Source organism: Ipomoea triloba, chromosome 10 (genome assembly GCF_003576645.1).
Source record: "Ipomoea triloba cultivar NCNSP0323 chromosome 10, ASM357664v1".
NCBI classification, from domain to species: domain Eukaryota; kingdom Viridiplantae; phylum Streptophyta; class Magnoliopsida; order Solanales; family Convolvulaceae; genus Ipomoea; species Ipomoea triloba.
The window spans coordinates 2,249,773-2,272,154 of NC_044925.1; the positions used below are offsets into that span (position 1 = coordinate 2,249,773).

Consider the following 22,382-nt stretch of genomic DNA (forward strand, 5'->3'; position numbering starts at 1 on the left):
AATATATGCGATTATTTCCCATTTCGCCATTTCACTATCATATAAAAGTAGTAATTAATTATTTCTAAAAGATTACCAAAATTACAACTCAAACCAAAAAGTAGATAATTTTTTAGAAAAAATAAAAAACCAAATTAGCACACTAAGTCAATTGAATAGTGCAATTAGATTCCTCAAGTAAAAAAGAAAAAGTTCTATTCAAGTCCCAGTTCAATTAAATCCAATAAAACTTGTTTAGCAGGTTAAATTTTTATGGTGTTGACATGTGTTCTTTTTTATTTTATTTTTAAAATTTATTTATTTATTTATTAAAAATTAAATATTATTAAATTAAAAAAAATTAAAAAATAAATAAATAAATAAACGGACATATTTGTGATGTGAAACAGCATTTGTAATTTGATGTGAATGAACTACACTGTACACTAATTCTGATCACATATGAACTGTGGTGTGGATCCATCAAAGGGCTTCTTCTATAACTTCCCTAAAACATACAATATATGTCCAATAGCTGTACTAGAATCAATGAAAGAAACCTTGTATCCTCCTCCTAGGATCACTGTCAAATGAAAAGAAGTGCAATCTTCTGTGAAGGCAGGGCAGTCAAAGCATTATTAGCTTCAAAGCCAAACATAATTCATCATCTGCAAGGTCGATCGAGGAGCAGTTGCGGTTTCTCTCATTCATGTTTGTATGATCAAACCCGCGAGTGCTTGGATTAATGATTTTGGGTCGAAAATTGCACCGACTTTTGCGTCATGGACCGAATCTACAGTCACCTGCAAGAATTGAAGCTTTTATGCAAAATGCATCACTGGAAGAGCAAATATGGAAATCTGAAGGTTCTAGTAGGGTAAAACGCAAAATTAGAACGACTCATGCCCTTCACACTTAACAGTTATATTCAAATAGGCGGCCTTGTTCTGATTAATTGAGACAATATACCACATTCCAAGAGGCAAGCAGAAGAAATGTTAACACGGGCACGTACCACATTATGAATCCCTTGGGAAGTGAGGCGATCAACATCCACGGGGATTTGGCCGTCTTTTGGCACCAGAAGCGTATTGATATATCTATTTGGCTGTAGTGACAAACGACAGATAAGCAAGAAAGAATTTTGTTAGTTAGATTGCACGTTCGATTCAGAAGTTCAGAATGACTAACTTCGATCAAGAATCAATAGAGCTAACAGAAGTTGTACCAAATATACGTGTAGATCTAGCTACTTACAGGATTTTTAAGGCAATTGCAATGATCCCCATAAGTTCGGTTTAGGGCATCGGTGATGGCTGTCACAAAGCAGGAAGCAGTAAAGCCACTGGTTTCACGGTCATGTGTACCATTCAACAGAAGTACCTATGGAGATGATTAAACAAGGAAGAAAAGACGATAATTTTCCTAAATCTGAACATGGCAAATTAGTCTCAAAAGAGAAGATTACTTGAAATCATTTTCACATAAAAACCAATATGAAGTCATGGATATTAGCAAATCAACCTTGGGGCATGACTGTGAAGCGATGGCTTCCCCAACTCCAAGTAAAACCTAGGAATGTAGATCAAATATCAGTAAAATTGAAGTTTGTGAAGTGCATTGTTATATAAATGGCAGATAAAATCACATACGAAAATATGAGCTTAGCCCGGAGGGAAGATTACATCTTATCTTATCCAATCAAAACACGAATTTAAGAAATATACGTACATACATGATACATATGTGGTGTGTATGCGCATAAAATTACCAGAGAAGGGCAAATGGAAGTAAAGAGCGATCCCATGGCAAATATGATGCAGTCTGCATTTCTCAACTTTTCCAAGACCGTTGGATTTACAGCAGGGAAAACCTGACAAATTGAGAGAAAATTGGAAGTACAGATCAGCTGCCTGTGACCTGGCTCTAATACGACTTGTTAGGATCAAGCGTTTACCACTACGCCAAAAGCTATAGCTCACAACGAAAGCGCAACTTTATTTCTTTATATATAGCCACCACATTTTCGAGAGGTTAGACTTGGCCTTTTACCGGCCTCCACCCAACAATACCTTTAAGGATTATTGAGGAATTGAATACAAATGAAAGTAATAGGGGCAAAAGAGAGTCGAGATTTTCTTTTGGAACATAATTGTGACAGTATTTAATAATTTACCTCATGCAATAAGTTGCTTCCTTCACTTGACATGTAGAACACCCGCTTTATTTTTGAAGCAAGTGCAGGAGATGAAGAGATCCCCTGTCCATATAGATTCAGCCAGAAATGAGGTAAGAAATGTAACATATAACATATGGAGCATATTTATAGTACATTTTTTAGGGCAACAGCAAAGGAAAACATCGAATAGGAGAATGCACGATATGTAATTAAATAATTAATGACTACTAACTAGGCATGATAAATATAAAAGTGAAATAATGCAAAGAGATACCTTGTTTATGGGTTCCATGCGTCCATTTGTTGGGTGAGATATTTCATTCTGTCCACGTATAATGGTACCGTCCTAATGAAAAGAGACCATAAGAACGGTTTTGATTTGATATCTAGTAAAGAAAATGAGGATTAATTTTTTTTTTCCGCTGCCACATCTCATTAAACCAAAAACCAAAACCAGGAAAGACCGAAAGAACCTACATGCATTGGAACAACTTGAGATTGCATGATCTAATTTACAATATTATAGAAGGTGTTAGGCGCTAGTCGGCCGCCTAGGCGACCAATCAACTAATGTCCACCTAAGGGTAAAATCCCCTCAGCCGAGGGGCGCCTAGCGCCTAACCGGTGTCTAGGAGGCCACCTAGGCGACCAATCAACTAATGTCCATCTAAGGGTAAAATCCCCTCGGCCGAGAGGCGCCTAGTGCCTAACCGGTGCCTAGGAGGCCGCCTAGGCCGATTTTAACAACAGTGCTAATTATTCATTCGTAATAATGAAAAGGTAAGCTTCAATGCGATCAAACCAATCAAATGGGCAACATATGACGGCCAACATACCCCGCCACCCCCCACCCCAAAAAATCATCATTCTACTCAAATGAATACGCATATTTGCTCGACATGGGAATTAAAACACATGCTTCAGTTAAAGATACTTATGAGTTATCAGAAGAGAAGCATGGGAGGGTAGGGGAAGGAGAAGAGTTTCTGTAAAAGAGAGATCATACCCATAATTCACAGCCCAATGTAAGCCTCTCGTTAGTGGATATCACAGGAAGAACCAGACTTTCTGTTGGAATATCAGAAACACGTGAAAACAAAAAGATTGCAGCATCTAGAGACTGAAAAAATGTCCGTGCTCCTGCAAAGAAAAAATTCCCAATGCTGCAAGGGTAACCCGGGGTTTTATCAAGTCAGAACTGCAAAAGCAAGTTCAAGTTCAATATAGAATCTATTTCCATTAAGCCGGAACAGGAGAAACTTAAATGGGTACCAATTCTGAAGAAAATAGTTATAGAATTACAGCTATCTATAAACACTATCAAAGAGGAAGGCACATAGAGAAGCTACTTAAAGACCTTCGTAAAGGCATTGCTATAGGCACATGACTTGACCAAAAATACCATCAAAAAGAAATATTGGTGATCCATGGCATTACTAATACTAGAGATAAAAGAATTCACATCAGAATGTAAATCTGCAATATCATATTTGTGATGCAGTCAAGCAGGCTAGTATCAAATACCTTCCATTACTAAAACAAAATGAATCTTCTGAGCGCCGAAGAATCTGCATATAAAAGAAGTCCATATAAATTTAAGAACTCGTCAACTGTCTTCTAAATAAGAAGAGAACTAACACTAATGCCCATGATATCAGTCAAAGAGAGCCTAAACTTGAATTTTCAATACACCGTATTGTACGCAATCATCCAAAGTTAAAGACAAAATGATCTGACTCCAATACTAAAAGATCATAGCAATAAAGAAAATCAAAAAGGCATGTTAGATATATCAAGACATCTCAAGATCACATTGTAAAAAAGTGAAGATTCATCAGTTTAATACAAGAAATGTTAACAATTCCAAAGCTAATTACAGATTTGCACATTTAAAAGAATGACAGGGAAGGTAAAGAAACGATAGAAAAACCAGAATGACTAAAAGTGTGCAATGTAATGTCAATCTCTAGCATTTAACAGCTTTACCAAGTAATAAAACCACAACTGAAAAGGTAAAGGGAATCATGTGCAGATCCATCTTGCTTGCAGTCATACTCATTTTATGTACAAATTCAATTAGCATGCATCATCATCTATTCGAATTCTACATGCATCATGCAATTCTAAAATATACTAAACTGATCAATGTTAATTGCATGAAGAAAATCAATTTTGGCAACTAACTGAAATCAAGTCAGATGGACATCAGAAACAAAGTCCAAGAATAGCTGCAAGCCTGCAACTGAGAGATAAGGTTGACAAAACAACTACGAACCTGGTCTTGAAAGTAAGCCAAGAAAGCTCGTATAGTTTCCCTGTAAGGTTTTGAGACGCCTTTCCAAAGGTTATGGTTCCCTTCCACAATATCATACCTATTGACCATATAGTCATTATTGGCAATGTCAATTATCTTACCAAAGCAGTTTAAACACAAAAGTTCCCAGAAAGGCTAGTTATACACATGAAAAGAAAAAGAAAAGAAAAATTCCTAGAGCACACTAAAATGGAGAAAGAACATCAGCAGAATAGAACAAAGGCATTACTCAAAAATATGGTTTCACTACCACTCTAGCTTTGCTTTTTGTGCATCAAGAGGTAGTCGATGACCAAGCAATGTTCTCACAGCAAGAGCCTCAGAGGTACTTTGATCAGACAGTCTCAAGCATCTTGACCGTATGTCACCAACTGCAGGGCCACCTGCAGGATACCCATAAAATACACTTGCTAACTGCCACACAGTTTGAAGGAAAAATAAATGAATACATGAACACAGAAACAAAGTGAAAACTGAAAAGGACTTAGTATATGTGACAAACTGGAACTGGTAAGTAGAGCATGATCCTTAGATAACAGTTTCCATAAGTAAACTTTAACATCTAACAAAACTTTCCCATTCTTTCCAATTTGGGGCAAGGTAATAGCTACATATATAATCAGACATACTAATTCGCCAACTACATACTCCTAAATGTCAATCTTTTGGCAGCATTAATCTTAGCCAAAGTGGTTCAGAACGTTGAGTATCGGCAGAAAAGCAAGGAGAACATAATGTGAAATTACTTACAGTGATGAGTACTTTCAAACTAATACAAAGATTTACTGTCAAGAAATCAAGGGTAGTGGTAAAACACAAAATAAGGATCAGCAGATAAGAAATTTTAAAAAACACTTACCAAGAACTCGGACAATCTCAGCTGTACTTCCACCATCATCAGAAACAGGAAGAACATGAGCAACACAAGTAGTTAACTTCTTAAGCTCTTCTGCAACACCATTAAAGGCTGTTCCACCTGTGTACTAACAACTTGTCAGATCCCTTAGTAATGAGTGACATAAGCAGCCAGAGCTAGAGAATGAAACAGAACTAATTCTACAATCCCATCATTTAAAGAGGTACATTTGAGTAGAATAAGCAGTATAAGCCTTTTACCACGCTAGATTATGTATTTCTTAGTCAAAAACTGAAATCCAATAACAATTATTCACCATTTTCTGTTTTCAATTGACTGGGCTAAAGCTTCTCCTTTCACTTCAATCTTCAAGATTATACACTGAATATATAAAAATAAGGATCCTCCTAGGTCCAGAATCGAGATTCGCTTTGCTTTTATCCCCGCAAAAATAAAAATTAAAGGCCAAACCCTCAAAGCATCACGAATAAAATCAGAGGCAAAAAGAATTACTAAGTGGGTATTTCAAAGATTCAATTTTTTATTTTTTTTTCACATTTTTCACACTTACCATAAAATTAATCAGAAAAAATAAATCTATACCATACCCGAGAAAACCACCAGTGAGGGCTGATGAGCAGTGGGGACGGAGGAGTGTGTGGGAGAGCCACGAGCGGAGGAAGCCATGAGAGAGAAGGAGAGAGATCTATCTCTGCTGCTTCTAGAAGGCGAAGAAGAGAGACAAATAGGATGGAAATGGAAGAGAGAAAATGGGAAAGAAGTAAAGGCATTTAAGGAAGGAATAGAGAAGGGGGGTCCCAAACAAGTGTCCGCCATATTCCCGCGAACTCTGCGTCTGTGTCAGCGTCGCTATCCCTCCCGCACAACCCACGCAAACATACCAAGACCAAAATTTTGCAGTTCGTCTCTTCACTTCACCCGCGAGTCCATCGCCAGCTCCAAGTATTATCATGACCACTGGCGCTGGCCGGCTAGCCAAACACAATGAACTCTGGACACATATTCATTTTGTTTGAATTAAATTAAATAATTATTTATCCCGTTATCATTTATCAAGCCATATGATATGAGCATTCTTTTTCTGATGGATCCTAACAATCCACATGAGTATGGATTAAAATTTAGAAACTGAAAGTATATGTAATATTATTTTTTTATTTCAATTTTACTTTTTAACTTCTTGTCTATCATTCAATACTAACCGTCTTTTACTTTATAACTTCATCCATATTTTAACAGCCTCTTATTTTATTTTCATATATTAATATTTTATCCGTGTAATATTTCGGATATTGATATCTTTGATGGATATATCAAGAAGGGAGGCACATAATTAGGGATGGCAACGGGGCAGGGACGAGTAGTATCCCGTCCCCGACGGAAAATTAAAAAATATTCCTCATCCCCGTCCCCGCGGGGAATTAGGCGGGGACTGGAATTTCTCATTCCCTGTCAGCTCATAGTCAAAATATTAAATAAATATAAATTTTAATAATAAAAGATTTTTAAAATATAAGTCCTAGTTTCAAAATTTAAATTATATATATATATATATAATTATTCGGGGACAGGGAGGGGTATCTCCGTCCCCGACAGAGAATTTGTGAATTGAAGTTTTCCCTCCCCATCTCCGTCCCCGATCTTCGAAAATTTCTTCATCCCCGTCCCCGTTAGAGACGGGGGACGGGCCGGGGATCCCCGTCAGGGACGGGACACATTGCCATCCCTACACATAATGTGTACAACCTAGGGGGAAAGGCCTACGAGGGGAAGTCACCCGGACAAATGCAAATGTGTTGCCCTAGTTGGCAAACATCAAAACAAGGAATTAGAAATCTCAATCCCGTCAAAACTATGAAAACAAATTCAAGTAGAACAAGGAGGCCAAAGGCAAAACACACATAAGACAATGAACACAAAGTCTAGAAAGTAGAAATGAAAGGAATACGGATTCAAATGCTCTATAAAGGGATGAAATCCAGGACAAAACAAGCGAGTCAAGCATACACATATATCTTGATCTTCAACTTTGGGTATTCACGTATCTCGTGAAAAGTAAAGTAGGCCACGGTTGTTAACATGATGAGAGTTGGTATTTAAGACCATGGGTGCTGCTCCAAAATACCTCCAAACTCTTTCTAAAAATCGCACTCTCGATCAGAGTCACATCCATTAATTGTTACTTAATTAGCCCCGCAATCGCAATCTCAGTCGCGTCCTAACGTGATGAGAGTTGGTTTAATACTTAAAGTAGGTCATAGTTGTTTACGTGATGAAAGTTCATTTTTAAAACTACGGGCGCGGCTCCAAAACACCTCCAAGCTACTTTTGGAAAGCTCACCCTCGACCGTAAGCGTGTCCATTAATCAATCACTAGTTTGCCCCATGCTCATGATCTCAGTAGCGTCCTAACGTAATAAGAATTGAGTTTTAAGATCGTAGGCACTACTCCAAAACACCTCCACGCTACTTTTGGAAATCGAACCCTTATATGCAGTCACGTCCAAAAAATTTTCAATAGTTAGCCCCACAACCGCCGCGATCTCAATCATGTCATAACTTAATGAGAGTTGGTTTTTAAGAACATGGTTGTTGCTCCAGAACACCTCCAAGCTACTTCTAGCATCCTCAAGTGTGGTACCATGAATTGTTCCCTAATAAGTGTCATGGCCGTGATCTCAACCACGTCCTAGAGTGATGAGATTTGATTTTTAAGATCACATGCACTACTCTAAAACACCTCCATGACACTTCTGGAAGCTGCATCCTCGACAACATTCGCACCCAAAAATCTTTCTGTAATTAACCGGTGGCTGCAATCTCAACCGCGTCCTAATGTGATGAGAATGTCTTTTTAATACATAAAGTAAGTTACCGTTGTTTACGTGATGAGAGTTTGTTTTTAAGACAGTAGGCTTTGCTCTAAAACACCACCAAACTCTTTTTAGAAACCGCATCCTCGACCTCAGTCGTATTCATTAATCGTTTCCTAATTAGCCATGTGACCATGATCATATAGTATGGTAGAAAAGCTCCCGACCAAACACAACCTTACTATTAATGTTTAATGTTGTTAGGCTTTCATGTTAATGATCGTACATTGGAACTTGGAAGGAGTTCTTGTTAATTCAATGTTCAGTAATATACAATGCACCATAGTGCATAATTGCAGATGAAAGTAAAGGAAATACTTAATCTGCAATAACTATCTAATTGTTCATTGTTCATCCATATGATACAAAGATCAGTGCAGAGAATCTGCAGCAGAAGGCTAAAACAAAAGGAAATCAATATAATTCCACCCCCCACCCCCCTTTCAGCTTCAATTCAATCAACCTGTCTAGTAAGGCAAGCTCTTGGAGCTTGAATTAATGGCTAATGTCTTGAGCCTGGAAGACTCTCCTGAGCAATTGGCCCGACGGGTAATCGTTTCCATGTTCTTATACAAGCTCTGCTTCACAATCTTTTTCAGCAGCCTCTTCCCCTCCTCGTCGGCTTCTCTAGGATGAACGGGCGAACCAATCGAGCTCCTTCTCATCTGAGGCCCGGAATGATGCTCCATAGACCTCTGCCTTTCATCTTTGAACCATTGCAGCAATTTCAGTGCCCTTTTCTGAGCCAAAGGACTGCCCAACAAGGCCACTTCAAGCAGGATTGGAACAATTTCAGCCTTTGCCATTTTCTCCCTTTGTACAGAACTCTGGTGTGCTAAGATCATCAGAATATACACTGCTAATTCCTGGCATTTCGGCTTCTCGTCCCATGCCATCGTCTCGATTAACCCCTCGGGCACCCACGGATTCTCTTCCAACGCTTTCTTCCCTGTCTGGGTCACAATCAAGTTCCCCAGAACTGCCAGGGCCTTCTCTGATACCTCTCTTGATGAACACAGCCTCAACAGAACACCCACCACCCCATTTCTGACCAAGATTCCTGAATTCCCCAGAACTGAGGACAAAATGTACAATGTTTCCAAACATAATCCTCTGGTCTCATTGCTTGCTGTCGTCTCAAGAATGCTGACAACAAATGGGATGATTCTTGAGGAGTTTATCACTGGGAATTGGCTGCTTGCTAATGATGACACACTCAGAACAAGGTGTAAAAACTCTTGATTAATTAATTCTTCTGTCACATCCATTTTCTCAGGTAATTTTGATAAGATTCCTGCTTCCACCATTAGAGCCTTGTTCCTGGAAATGGGAACCAAGAAAAACCAATGTCATTAAAAATAAAGAACCAAAAAAAAATAAAACTAAACACAATTTTTGAAGTTGTCAGACCAGTTAGTTTAATCTGGGGAAGCTGACAATAATGGAGTTTGCCCATCATATAGGAAACCCAGAAAAACAAAATATATGAATAAAGAAGTCAACAAGATTCTTGAAACTAGATCTGTGTGACAACGTTATAATAAATAACTTGTCTGCCGAAGAAGAAGTATGACAACCCATGACCTCGTATTTAATTTGTACTCAAAACGATGACTTAACATTAATAAATAAATAAATAATCCTAGTAATTAACAAACACAATTAATTTTTCAAAAAAAAACAAACACCATTAATAACAGGCAGAGACAGTTAACTCAGTTGACTCTTAAGAAATAAATTACAAACAATAATGTATAATCCAGTATTAACAGTCACAATATAAAAACTTCACCCTCAAGTGACTCCTTGTAAACACGATAACTAGTCATATAATTTATGAGAAATTTTTGTGTATGAAGTTTTGATCGTGACAGTGTAAGAACTATTTCTTATAAGAATGACTCTTTGTGAACACGAGATATTAATTCTCTTATTTTACATGTAACTAGTTACATGATTTATCCTTCCATAATTCTATCTCTTACATGATTTATTCCTCCATAATTCTGTCCTATCAGAAATTTTGGGGTGTAGGCAAACAAACACAATAAAATGATAAATGAACTTACGTGTAAGATCCATGCGCCAGCACAATCAACGCTTGAACCGCCAACCTCCGGCGCGCCACCATCTCAGAGCCGAGCATATCCACCAACGGCGGAATAACGCCCAGCTCCGCCATGAATTTCCGCCGCCTTAAGTCTTCTTTGGCCAGCCTCTTAATCTCCGCCGCCGCCACCTCCTTCTCCTCCCAGCTCCCAAAGTGCAGTTTCTTCACCGACCTCCGCAAATCCTCACTACAGTCTCTCCCCATCTCCTCCTTTCTCTCTTCCATCATAATCTCTCTCTCTATATCTCTTGTTTCTTTGTTGCCTAAATTGATGAAAAATGTTGACGAGAGGAAAGGCGTATAAATTGAAGATTTGAAAGTGGTATGTCTATGTGGGGTGGACCAAAAGTGGTATCTTTTTGTGTCTAACTTTTGGTGGGAAGAAAACCAACTGCCATGGGACAAGGGAGAAGAAGTCACATGTACAGACACAATTCTGTCAGTGTTACATGGGATGAAGGTTGAGCATATATATATATATATATATATAGTTATATAAATCTTCAAAATTTTAAAATAAAATAAAATTCAAAATCATGCATAAAACCCATCCAACTCATGCATCAGTATTGTAGCCATTTAATCTGCATTCATGCTAAAAATAATAATAATAATAATAATAATAATAATGAGCTTTGTACATGAATGAGATCTGATCTGTGTGACAGGGTAGGTGCTGATTCGACTTATATACATTGTTTTCATTTGGCTAATTAGCTGTATATATGAAAGTTAATAGGTTCGTAGAAAATTTTAGAATGTTACTAAAATGCAAGGTTAGATTAGTTTTATCTCATGGGTACGGTGCAGATATTTAATGTAATATGCAAAATAAATTAAAATGTTCAATATTATAGCATTCTTACCACACTGCAAAAGGAAAGTTTAATTCTATTTTTCTAGCAAAATGATAGGTAAAACTAGAAAAATAATGATTTTGACGAGGAAGAAGAATAATGATATGTTAGTTCATTTTGCTCATTAGTATTTCTACTGCAGCAACAAAGAGGAAATAGGAGTCACTCCAATCAAGTTGGTTGTGTTATTGACTTGATAACCACAAGATTTCAAGTTTGATTCTCAATAAGAACAGTCTATTGGCTAATGATTTTGAACAGATCAGCAATGGGCATCTCCTTATGGTCAGCTTGACATGATAAATAGATAATTAGGCAGCCAACAATGCTGAAAAAGAAAGGGATGATACCCATTTCTCTCAAATAGCACGATTATATAAGTTAGATTAGATCTTTATGCACAAATTAAATAACCGTCTATAATTACTAGCTGAGATTATATTATTTAAAAGTTTGGATTTTGATTTTGTTGTGGTTCTAATTTTATGAAATGGGATATGGTTAAGGGATGGATAGTGGGACATGACCAAAGAGAGTAAAACTTCGAGAATGAAATGTCAAGAGTCAAACAGTTGGTGCTGCAAGTTAATGGAGAGGAACCTAATTTGAGGAGGGCAAAACGCAGTTCAATTTGGGCAACTTAATTTCTTTCCAACTTCCAAGTCAAACCAGGCCAATTCAATTTTTCGATGGAGTTTGTAAGATGGGCACAACATTTTAGTATTTTACTAAAATTTTATCAAATGTTGACTAGGTGTGTGTTATTAGTTAAATATTCAAGATGGATAATTTTTTTAAATAAATTAATTAGGAAAAAAATGTAAAATAGGTAATTAAATTTAGGGTCCGTTTGAAAACTTGAAAAATGATTTTCGAAAATTATTTTCTGAATTTTTCAAAGAAAAATGAAGTCAAAGAAAAATATTTATTCTGATCAATGAAAAAATGTCCAATTTGACAGAAAATGTCTTCCTAATTTGTTAGTCGGATTGGATTCTTTATTTTCCATCTCTCTTTCCTCTCTTTTTTTAAAGTTAGTTTCCGTATTATTATTATTATTATTATTATTGTTGTTGTTTTTGTTGTTGTTGTTGTTATTATTATTACCGCCACAACCATCGAGGCACCACAGTTACCACTACCACCAACATCGCCACACCACAACACAACCACATAATCACCACCACCACACAACTACACAATCACCACCACCACCACCACCACGTACCATCACACCAAAACACAACCACATGATCACCATTACCAATATTATTATTATTATTACTAGTTTTTTCACGCTCATTGCGCGAATAAGATAATGTCACATGTTTATTTTTAAATAAATACTTCAAAGTATATCAATACAAGATTATATATGAGATGTTTATGCATATGTAATTAAATATTGAATTTATTTATTTAAATTGGAAATTCAAAGTATATGAATGCAAGATAATATATGAGATGTTGATTATAATTGTCACTAAAATAAATGTTTGTAATTTTGTAAAAACGGTAGTCTAAATACTTAGTCTAAAAATTATAGTATTGATAAATACTACTTTTTGTGATAAAAATTTATACATTTTAAATCATATTAATAAAGAAATACGATTTACCTTTAAAGTTAACAATTGTGATATAGTCCAAAAGATATTATGGGGTAGTTTACCACTTCAATTTATTGGGTTATTTGAATATCTTATTTGTATACCAATCCTCCTCAAATAGTTAATATGATTTTCTTCAAATTATTTTTAAAATTTTTTTCTATTTTATTAATAGAATACTTGATAAATAAATATATAACATTATTTTGTATTATAACATACGGAGTATTTAATTACAAGATAGTGTAAAAAGAAAGACAATGGATAAAGACAATATAACTAATGAAATTATATCTCTTTTTAATTTTTTGATAATGAATAATTTTTATTTTAGAAAATAAAGACAATATAAGTACATAACTAATGAAATTTTATATATATATATATATATATATATATATATATATATATATATATATTTAATTTTTTGATAATGAATAATTTTTTTTTGAATAAAGACATTATAAACATCGAATTCTAAATTAAAGAAATGCACTACTAGTTTATTTAATTTAATAAGAGTAATAGAGTGTGATACTTATTTTTCAATAATATACTCTAACATATTCGTAATATATATGTTTAACAATTATGTCAACTCTGATTGGGATGGGGTTCGGACCTAAGACCTTTTTTTATATAAATTAATGGACAAGTTAAAAGTTAACGGAATATTCTGTTACTAAAGTTTATACTAATGGAATGTGGGCTTATTTAATTGGAAAAAAAATAATATAATAGATGGTAAAGAAGGAAAATCATAAAAAATTACTAAATCAAAATAATATGAACCATTCATTTAAGTAAATAATTATCACCAACATTTTTTTTCTTTCCGTTAGAGCCGTAACTTTATTGGTGATCCACCTTGCAATGTGAGACATGATTCACGGTATAATGATTAGGATATATCGTACTAGTATGGTTTTTAGTTTTAGCTAATGATTGCAAATGTAGCGCGGTAGCGATTATATTTCAAATCTATTGAAGTATGGTTATTTTGTAATTTTAGAAAATGACACTTTTAGTCTATCAATTATATAAAAATAATTGACTCAGTCCTTTAATTATTAAACCTTTCACATTTAATCGCATAATTACCATCTCGGTGGCAGATATAGTCTCATGATGACAATTGAAAGACTATATCCGCCAGCGAGATATTTAATTGATTTTGTCATTGAGAGTAAAATAAACGTAGAGACTCCAATAATTAGAAAATAGAGACTGAGTAACTAAAAGGGGTAGTTTTCCATCTCGAGTTTTAACATAGAAATCATATGTTCAAAATCATATTATTTTACTTATGAATGATTTTTTATGAATTTTGTTCAACCCATGCATAGAAGTCCAACCACCAATGAAGTGTGTGCAATGTGTTTAGTAAATAGCTATTAGCTGATCGGGTTAGTAGTTTGACTAGTTGATAGCATTAATTGATTGTAGAAAGATGTTTGGTAAATTAGTTGTTAGCTGATTACATGTAAAATGACTTCCTCAACAAATTTATCGAAAAGCTTCTTTGATGAGCTTTTTGAATTTTAGAATTTTGAAACAATAAGTTGTTACAAAAAGCTAATTAATCAAATGAATGTTTAACCAAGTCAAACAACTAATAGTGGTCAAATAAGTCAAAATTTGTTGATAAGCTCATTATGTTACCAAGGGAAAATTCAGACATATTATTTGGAAGAAGCAGTGAAGAAACTTCAACACAAGGGACAAACTAGAGTACTATCTGGAAAAGCTATTCCACTTAATATCAGCAGTTTGTGTAATTGGTAGAATTAGCTCAAACTCTACTTGGTTAACTTTTTCAGAGAGTTGCTTTACAAGGTTAGTGTTTAAATAAGTGGTAGACCTAATTTTGTAATACATTGAACCTTGAGATTGTAAAAATCGTGAGTTGATCTTGAGTGAAAAAGTTTTAAGCGTGACTCCGCATATTAAGAGGTGTTCTCCAACCGCGCTATCAAATTCTAGCTATATTTTATTCTGTGATTTGATTATTTCGTTATACCATATTCATAATATCATCTGGAGTAACTACTCTTACTAGTACCCTGACTGAATTAGATACATATTCAATATATTTATGAATTACATAATTTCAATCTAAGGAAAAAAAAATGTCACTGTCCTGCGTAAACTGAAAGGTAACAATAATTGAAGCTACCCAAGTGGCCAAGTCTCAATATTCTGTGGTATGACTCCCTAATATAATAATGTGTTACGGAGTATTAAAGGTACTGTTGCATCACTAGCATGACATCATCCAAGAAAACCACCTTAATCAAGGGACACGCATTCTTATTTAATTTTTCATCTACGTTTTAATCTTAGATATGGACTCTCAAATCTTATTCTCTAAATTTTACTCTCTGATATGAAAAACACTAATAAACTACTTTTTTATATGTGGGTGGTCCTAATGCATAATTCTTTACATCAAGATTTTGTGAGTGAAAATAATATTTTCCTAACTTTAAGAACATGCATAGTACATGGGAGAGCTATGGTTGGTTGCTCGGGGAGGGGGGAGGAGAGACATTTTTGGACTTTTGTCGTTTGTTGTATAGTGGAAATCTTAAGATTCTACCTCAGTACCTTACATGTTCTTTGTATGTCTCCTGCTTTTATATGGTTGGATTCCAAATGGAGTTAACCACATACAATTCTCTAGATAAGTTCTAATATCTCGACCCAATTTTCTTAGACCAATAGATTTGTTTAGACCTCTTAACCCGCCGGCTGCGGCCGTTAACAATTACTACTATACTAGGAACAAAGGTATTGCATTGTAAATCCTTGTTCAAAAATTATGTCTGCAATTAATACATTATGTATCTGCAGTTAATAATTTATGTGCCTATAAATTACGCATAAATTATTAACTGCAGGTACATAATATGTTAACTGCAGACACATCTTATGTGTTTGCAATTAACATATTTTGTACTTACAATTAACAATTTATATGTCTGTAATTACCATGTATGTGCTTTCAATTTGTTTATAGATATAGAAACAATTAAATGTTCGTACAAAATGTGTCAACTGTAAGTATAGAATCTGAAGGTTATTTTCGGATTAGGGTTCACAATGAAAAGTAAACGCTGATTCATGGTATAATTTGTCGGGCACTAACCCCAACAAATCTCAACATATCTCGAGTCCAAATGTCATTATGGATAACATGATACTCTAAGTACTCCATAGGCATAATAAGACAGTTACCGTGATTTTACACAAAAATGACAAAATTACCCTGAACTCCTAAGTTTGAGTCAAATGCCTCGGTCTTAATTACCTGACCAAGATATCCATAGTGTAGAGCTTCCTAAAGACCAAATGACTAGCTATAATATCTAATCCTATATGGATCTATCAAAGAAACTTCACTACATTTTCCATACAAATATTTAATTCTTTAAATTATTGCCTAATATGAAAGACTTGAACCCCAAGAAGCAGATATTATGACTAGGCCTAGTTAGAGATGTATATATACCTGTAACACTGCAACACCACCTTCACCATTGGTATTTACATTTGCCTGCCTCAGTATATGAGTGATGATGGGTCGCAATATGACGGCGGTTAGCTTCCTGATAACACACCCTAATCATGTTTGTTTTAAGTCTAAACCCCAAAGCTCACGTCCCCTGCCCTGGGGAGCTTGTGAGAGGAAATAAATCGCGGGATGTGCCTCAGTGATCTGAGTACTTGCTTATTTCCCAGGATCTTACCCCTGGCGGGGTTCGAACCCAGGCATTTGCCACCTTGTCGGCCACCACAGTCACACTCAGACTTTCACCACTGAGCCATGCCCCGGCTTTCACCACTCTAATCATGTTTGTTTTGTTTACCTAGATGGAGTTTAATTTCATTGTGGGATTTATGCTGTGTGTGTATAACAGATTGTGGAGATGAGAGTGCACATGGACTGTCCAGGATGCGAGAGCAAGATTAAGAAAGCTCTCAAGAAACTTGACGGTATCTCATCTTCCTATTTCCTATGGTTGATGCGTTTTATCTTTCAGGGATGTTTTTTTAAGAAACCGAACAATTTTCCCTAATATGCATGTTTTCAGGCGTGGATGAGGTCGACATAGAGATGGAGAAGCAAAAGGTGACCGTGACGGGATGGGCAGACCAAATGAAAGTTGTTAAAACAGTTAGGAAAACTGGAAGGAAAGCGGAGCTATGGCCATACCCATACAACCCCGAATACCACAGCTTTGCGCATCGTTACTACAACTTCTACTGCAACCCATCTACCCACTTCTCCAAACCATACTCGTATAACTATCACAAACACGGATACAATGGTCATGATCACGGTTACTATCAAGAAGCACCTTACTCGACCATTATCGACGAACAAACTAGCAAGATGTTCAGCGACGAAAATGCCACTGGCTGCTCTATCATGTGACAGTATCGAGATGGTTTGTAAACAAACTTCATGTATGTATGGGTGTTCATATATTTTCAATGGACGAATGTGACAATATAATGCTTGGTTATGTTTTAGAATGACACGAAAATAAGGGTCAAATAACAAATGGTTTTGTATAAATGCATGATTGATATATAATATTCCGTATACTCTAAAGAACATGTTTATAGCCGGAACTACAAGCTGGCTGCAAGTAATGGGTTAGAATCTACTTGCTTTATGCTGTCCGCAACGTGAGCAACTACTCCAGCTCCAGAATTATGAAGCCATTCATTCTTCACCTGTTCCCGGGATTTAGTAATCAATTTAATCAGATAACCAAAGAAGCAATATAATAGTAAAAGATCAAGGTGCCGGTTTGAAACATACATGGATATTATTATGAGCAAAGAAGGGCCAAATTGCGGAGTGGAAGTTAACATCAACTTTCTTCCACCCCAATTGTTGCAAACCGCGTATCATTTCCTCTGTTTCAAAATTGCAAAACGCCTATACTGTCATTCTCATTTTGATTGCTGTAAAATAGATACGGTGGTATAAAACATAAAACACGACTACTATTAGCAGTAGTCATTGAACAATACCTTCCACAATTTCATGGTATTCTAATGTATTCTTCGTGCTAGGTTCGTTTTGTGCAGCCTCCTTCGCTTTGGCTGCTTCTGGAGGGAAATTAGGACCATTCGATAAAACTGGAGGGCAAGACTCGACACCTACAACATGCTTATAGCCATCCAATGATCGTGTAGGGGGCTGCAAAATTAGGATATATATATATTCTTACTCCTTAAATAAGTGTGCAAAATTCACTGTTACAAAACTGATACAAGAAAATAATCAGAAATACATGAATTACCTTGACGAGTTCAATCTCCCTTCGTATTGAAGATGTCCGCCAACCAACCATGTCTAGGTTATGTCAAGAAATTTCAAGTAATTGAACAGTTTTGACGCTTAAAGCAAAATGAATAGCGAATGAGAAGTGAACAGGATACGGTCATAAGAGACATTGGCATAGATAATGCGGCATCTAAAAGCACCAAGTGCAGATCTGGAAGGAACAAATTATTAACAACAAATATAATAGTAATAAAAATAAAAATATATATAGCAGAGAAAAAATAACTGACGCAACATGAACAGCTTTAGTATAGATAAGTAGAAGCCTTGAAGGCCTATCAAATACTTACAAAAATTTCCCATCTTCACAATCTGATGCCATTTGTAAAAGAAGAGGTGGTTTATTTGGTTTACCATCTGTAAGGAAGAGCTGACTACCAGTTCGACCAACAAAAATCGGAGCCATTGGTGCAGCAAGCTTTTCCAAGATATTGACTCCCAAGAGAAATGGAAGCTGAATCATAAATGAAATCAAGTATCAGAATTTCAACTCCTTGTACTCAATCTGACAGCAAAATATAAAGACGATAGTGTCTATAATGTAGTTCACGAAATCTAACCACAACTTACACAAAACTAGGAGCATTAAAAATACAACAAACATAAGAGATTCTCTACTGATTGTAATCCCCCCAAAAAAGGACTTATTTCTTGGTTACAAATAGTAATTTCTCAAAATATTTAATATTGATAAGGTTACCCTTCATAAATCACCAGATTAATAAATGATAATTAAGCAACAAGACTAGAACTATTCTAGGAAAAGTAAGGGCTTTAAGAAATACCTCTCATAATATTTAAAAAGTTTAATGAGCTTATTCTTCATATTCATTGAACTCATAGATGAAATATTTTTAAGAATCATTATTGAGCCCAAATAATATTTCCCATTTGTAGGACTAATCTGTCAGAATCCCAAAAGTATGAGCCCTCTCTAGAAAAGAATCATTATTGAGCCCTAGTAAAAAAAAAAAAAACAGGGGGGGGGGAGGGGGTGGGGTGGAAAACCCCAAAAAAAGTGATGGGGAATAAACCTGCTTGTTGCCTCTTACTCCAAGATGTGGGGTCGCCAATGTGATGAAATTGATGGGTTCCAAGCCAGCAATTAATCCTTTATTTGAAGAGCACATAGGATTTGCATTTCCAGATCTTGAAGTGTGCATACCATCAGACTGAGCACTGGATGGGCTTGGTGTATAAAGAACAGAAATTGCATATCTTGCAATCAACCCGCCAAGAGAATGAGATAGAAAAGATATCTTTATTAGGCTCTCTCTCTCTTTCACAAGCTGCATGACCTGTTCATGATTCACTTAAAAATAAGGGCAAGCATCATCACTTAAACACAGCATCTACCCAGAGCGGGTTGAGACCACATGGATTGTATCATATTCTATGAATAATATATATTTTTCCACTTAATTGCACAAAAGTCCGCCCAAAAAGCACATTTTCAAAGCTTCACGAAGAAAACCACACCTTTCGTCTATGTTAGAGTGGCAACTTCATAATGACACAATTTAAATTGAAATAAAGTCCATTTTAAATACTAACTTCGTCCGCTAGTCGTTTTCCAGCTCCATCGATCCCAGTAAATGTTTTTGTATAACAGTTACATGAACTTGCTGGAAACAGAAAAATACTTAAATGTTAAAATTAAGTAAACTTGCACCTCTTAGTTAATAAAAAGTAACTTTAAATGTATACAAAGAAAAAGGTGGTTTCTGATTGCATTAGCATCATAATATTTCTCTTTGTTCCCTCCAAACAAATTATTGAATCTATTTAAATTGATATATCTAATTAATGCTGCATCATAGCCCCATATAATTGGAAAAATAAAATTAAATAAATAAAGAAAAAGCGGTGAACGAAAAGTATAAAAATGGGGAATGAGTTTAAAATTTAAAACAATAATAATAATAATACCATAGATTAAAAAATTGCTTCCTAGCCGCCTCTTCAACTCTGCTTGTATATAAGTCCAGTCACTTGGGCTGCATCACTTAACGAGTTCAAGCAAAACAGAGACAAAAAACCCACCAGTTTTAAGTGAAACGCTCTTTTTTAAAATGATGTATAATGAAATACTCCGTAATCAAGATAGCGATGGGCTATGCAGAAACAATTACAAAACATTACATCTACTAAATGTTCTGCCTGCATCCTAATTTAATGAGATCTTTTGACTTAGGCCAACAGAACAACAAGTCAATGTTCCTACGTATTTTGTAAGGCCTTACTGCATTATACTACACATTATTCATATGATCAATTAAACAGTGAAAACCCCAAATGGAGAAGTCAGAATGTTCCGAGTAAGACAGGAAAAAAAATAAAAAAACTAAGCTTATTTATCAGTACATAAATCTAGATGAAACTCAAAATCTACAAACAAAGATAAGTCAATATTTTTACCTAAACATTCATTGTGATGCAAAATTTTATAGTTAAAAAGGAAATAAAATAAAATAAAGCAAATTATATTTATCTTCACATCTACTACTCTGCATCTATTCAGAAGTCGCACGCCAAAATAAGAACTGAAACAATTCAATGTAATGGTAGTACTCCGTAAACCGTAACCTCTCAGATTAATTGGCATAGATACATCCTTCAGTTACTATTCTATATCTCTTCACACATAACTTGAATTCCTCCGCTTAAACTATGACCTTGTCATTACATACAGCTTGCACACATTCTTTATTGAGTCGTAGCATATAGAAACTTAGAAATTGTTCATAACTGTTTACCTTCCCATGATGCCGTGAACAAGGACAAGGAGATGATCAGGCTCATCTCCCACTTTGATAATGCCCCTTGGTGATGGAACAACTCCTTGAGATGCATTCATAGCATAAGCTCTTAGATTCTGATTCTTCCAGATATTATTAACACCTGCAAAAATTCAAGTAGACCCCAAATCTAAATTAAGCAAAGTTGGCAGCAAGATAGGTGTAAGTAATAAACAATTCCAAGCTTCCCAAGACAGTAAAAGAAAGATCAAAAGGACAGGTAAATTGGGGCAGGAAAAAAACATAGATTGAGAATAAAGGAAGCCAGGAAAGTTTTGAAGCAAAACTAAAAACCTGTCCCCGCATTCAAACCCTAATTCCAACAATATGATTTCAAAGTCTTCAAATTAATTTTTGGGACTCATATAACAGAACAGAAAGAGTAATTATACCAAACAAGGTGTCAACTTCTGACCTAATTTACCATTTTGGTACACAAATAAGCTGTCATTAATTTTCAACATACACTAGGCAACTACTTGCCAAACCTGCAATTAGCCAATTAGGTAATGCCGTAATGCAACATGTAAATGGATTACTTTGCACCACAAATGTTCAGTTTTATCATCAATCATAGAACTGAATACTTGTCCTTCAAAAGGTCAAAATTATCCACCAGGGTGAGGTTAGTTTCTTGAAAATTGAGCAATGTCTGTCATTTTTTGTGTATTAAATTAATAATATAATAATATTAGACAAACACATGTACAAAAACAAAGATATTAATTCAAAAATAATCATATTATCCACTTTGCAGAAATCTCAATCTCATATAACTATATAAGAAACCAACCCAACACGTCCAATGACAGAGCAAATACACATCACAGGGATGTGTTGATGCAATTCATTATCCATAGTTTTTACACCAGACAATTCTCCATTAGATTATATTGAATTGGCCAACATAAAGGCCAAAACTTTGCAATCACCCAATTGATATTCGAGGTCCACACGAGCAACAAAAGCCACAAAATATTGATAAAGTGAGCGGAATCTGCATTGCCGCGTATAGCATAGACGCGAATTTGAATTATACTAAGAAATAAACAAAATTAAAAAAAAAATCAAAAGATAAAGACTTGGACTGAAGACGGAAGTCAAAGAATTACCGAAAAAGCTGATGAATTTCCAATCAAATCCTCTGCGGCAGCGGGACGAAGGTGAAGCAGAGGCAGAGCAGTAGTGAGAGGAAGAGCAGGAGGTGGAAGACGGTGGATCGGAAGATTGGGAATTGGGGAAAAGACGAGGCCTATAGTGATGTTGTAGCAATGGCGCGGATGACGCCATCTGTCTGTACTATCATATACGTAATTGTGTTTACAGAAGGCGGAGAAAGTAAAGAGGGCAGACAGAGAAGATTGAATTGTAGAGAGAGAGTGCTTCTAGAAACAAAACTGGTTGGCTGCTACTCTCCAGTAGT

The 22,382-nt window shown here is 35.5% G+C and overlaps 4 protein-coding genes across 6 annotated transcripts; 1 reads left to right on the forward strand and 3 right to left on the reverse strand.

The window, feature by feature from the left end:
- Positions 1-370: 370 nt before the first annotated feature.
- LOC116031388 (uncharacterized protein YNL011C) lies at positions 371-6,335 on the reverse strand. 2 transcript variants are annotated; one of them, XM_031273585.1, is made up of 13 exons: positions 5,937-6,335; positions 5,332-5,448; positions 4,723-4,855; positions 4,434-4,530; positions 3,683-3,726; positions 3,165-3,321; positions 2,433-2,504; positions 2,156-2,239; positions 1,751-1,852; positions 1,504-1,551; positions 1,237-1,362; positions 995-1,087; positions 371-782 (listed from the first exon to the last, which is right to left on the reverse strand). In XM_031273585.1, exons 1-13 carry the CDS (start codon positions 6,163-6,165, stop codon positions 687-689), a joined length of 1,398 nt encoding a protein of 465 aa, XP_031129445.1. In that variant the 5' UTR covers positions 6,166-6,335; the 3' UTR covers positions 371-686. The 2 variants fall into 2 exon arrangements, with proteins under 2 accessions (XP_031129445.1, XP_031129446.1); XM_031273586.1 differs by having other exon boundaries at positions 5,332-5,455; positions 5,937-6,334.
- A 2,325-nt stretch (positions 6,336-8,660) lies between these two features.
- On the reverse strand, positions 8,661-10,669 carry LOC116033529 (U-box domain-containing protein 45-like). Its single transcript, XM_031276275.1, has 2 exons — positions 10,292-10,669; positions 8,661-9,542 (listed from the first exon to the last, which is right to left on the reverse strand). Exons 1-2 carry the CDS (start codon positions 10,558-10,560, stop codon positions 8,690-8,692), a joined length of 1,122 nt encoding a protein of 373 aa, XP_031132135.1. The 5' UTR covers positions 10,561-10,669; the 3' UTR covers positions 8,661-8,689.
- A 5,686-nt stretch (positions 10,670-16,355) lies between these two features.
- Positions 16,356-17,330, forward strand: LOC116031527 (heavy metal-associated isoprenylated plant protein 29). Its single transcript, XM_031273751.1, has 3 exons — positions 16,356-16,398; positions 16,720-16,795; positions 16,894-17,330. The coding sequence occupies exons 1-3, from the start codon at positions 16,375-16,377 to the stop codon at positions 17,235-17,237; spliced, it is 444 nt and encodes a 147-aa protein (XP_031129611.1). The 5' UTR covers positions 16,356-16,374; the 3' UTR covers positions 17,238-17,330.
- LOC116031526 (putative lipase YOR059C) lies at positions 17,308-22,382 on the reverse strand. Of its 2 annotated transcripts, none has more exons than XM_031273749.1 (11): positions 22,072-22,382; positions 20,918-21,062; positions 20,091-20,158; positions 19,716-19,786; positions 19,196-19,459; positions 18,452-18,615; positions 18,257-18,312; positions 18,118-18,170; positions 17,846-18,014; positions 17,631-17,728; positions 17,308-17,542 (listed from the first exon to the last, which is right to left on the reverse strand). In XM_031273749.1, the coding sequence occupies exons 1-11, from the start codon at positions 22,247-22,249 to the stop codon at positions 17,438-17,440; spliced, it is 1,371 nt and encodes a 456-aa protein (XP_031129609.1). In that variant the 5' UTR covers positions 22,250-22,382; the 3' UTR covers positions 17,308-17,437. The 2 variants fall into 2 exon arrangements, with proteins under 2 accessions (XP_031129609.1, XP_031129610.1); XM_031273750.1 differs by lacking the exon at positions 22,072-22,382 and adding an exon at positions 21,254-21,304.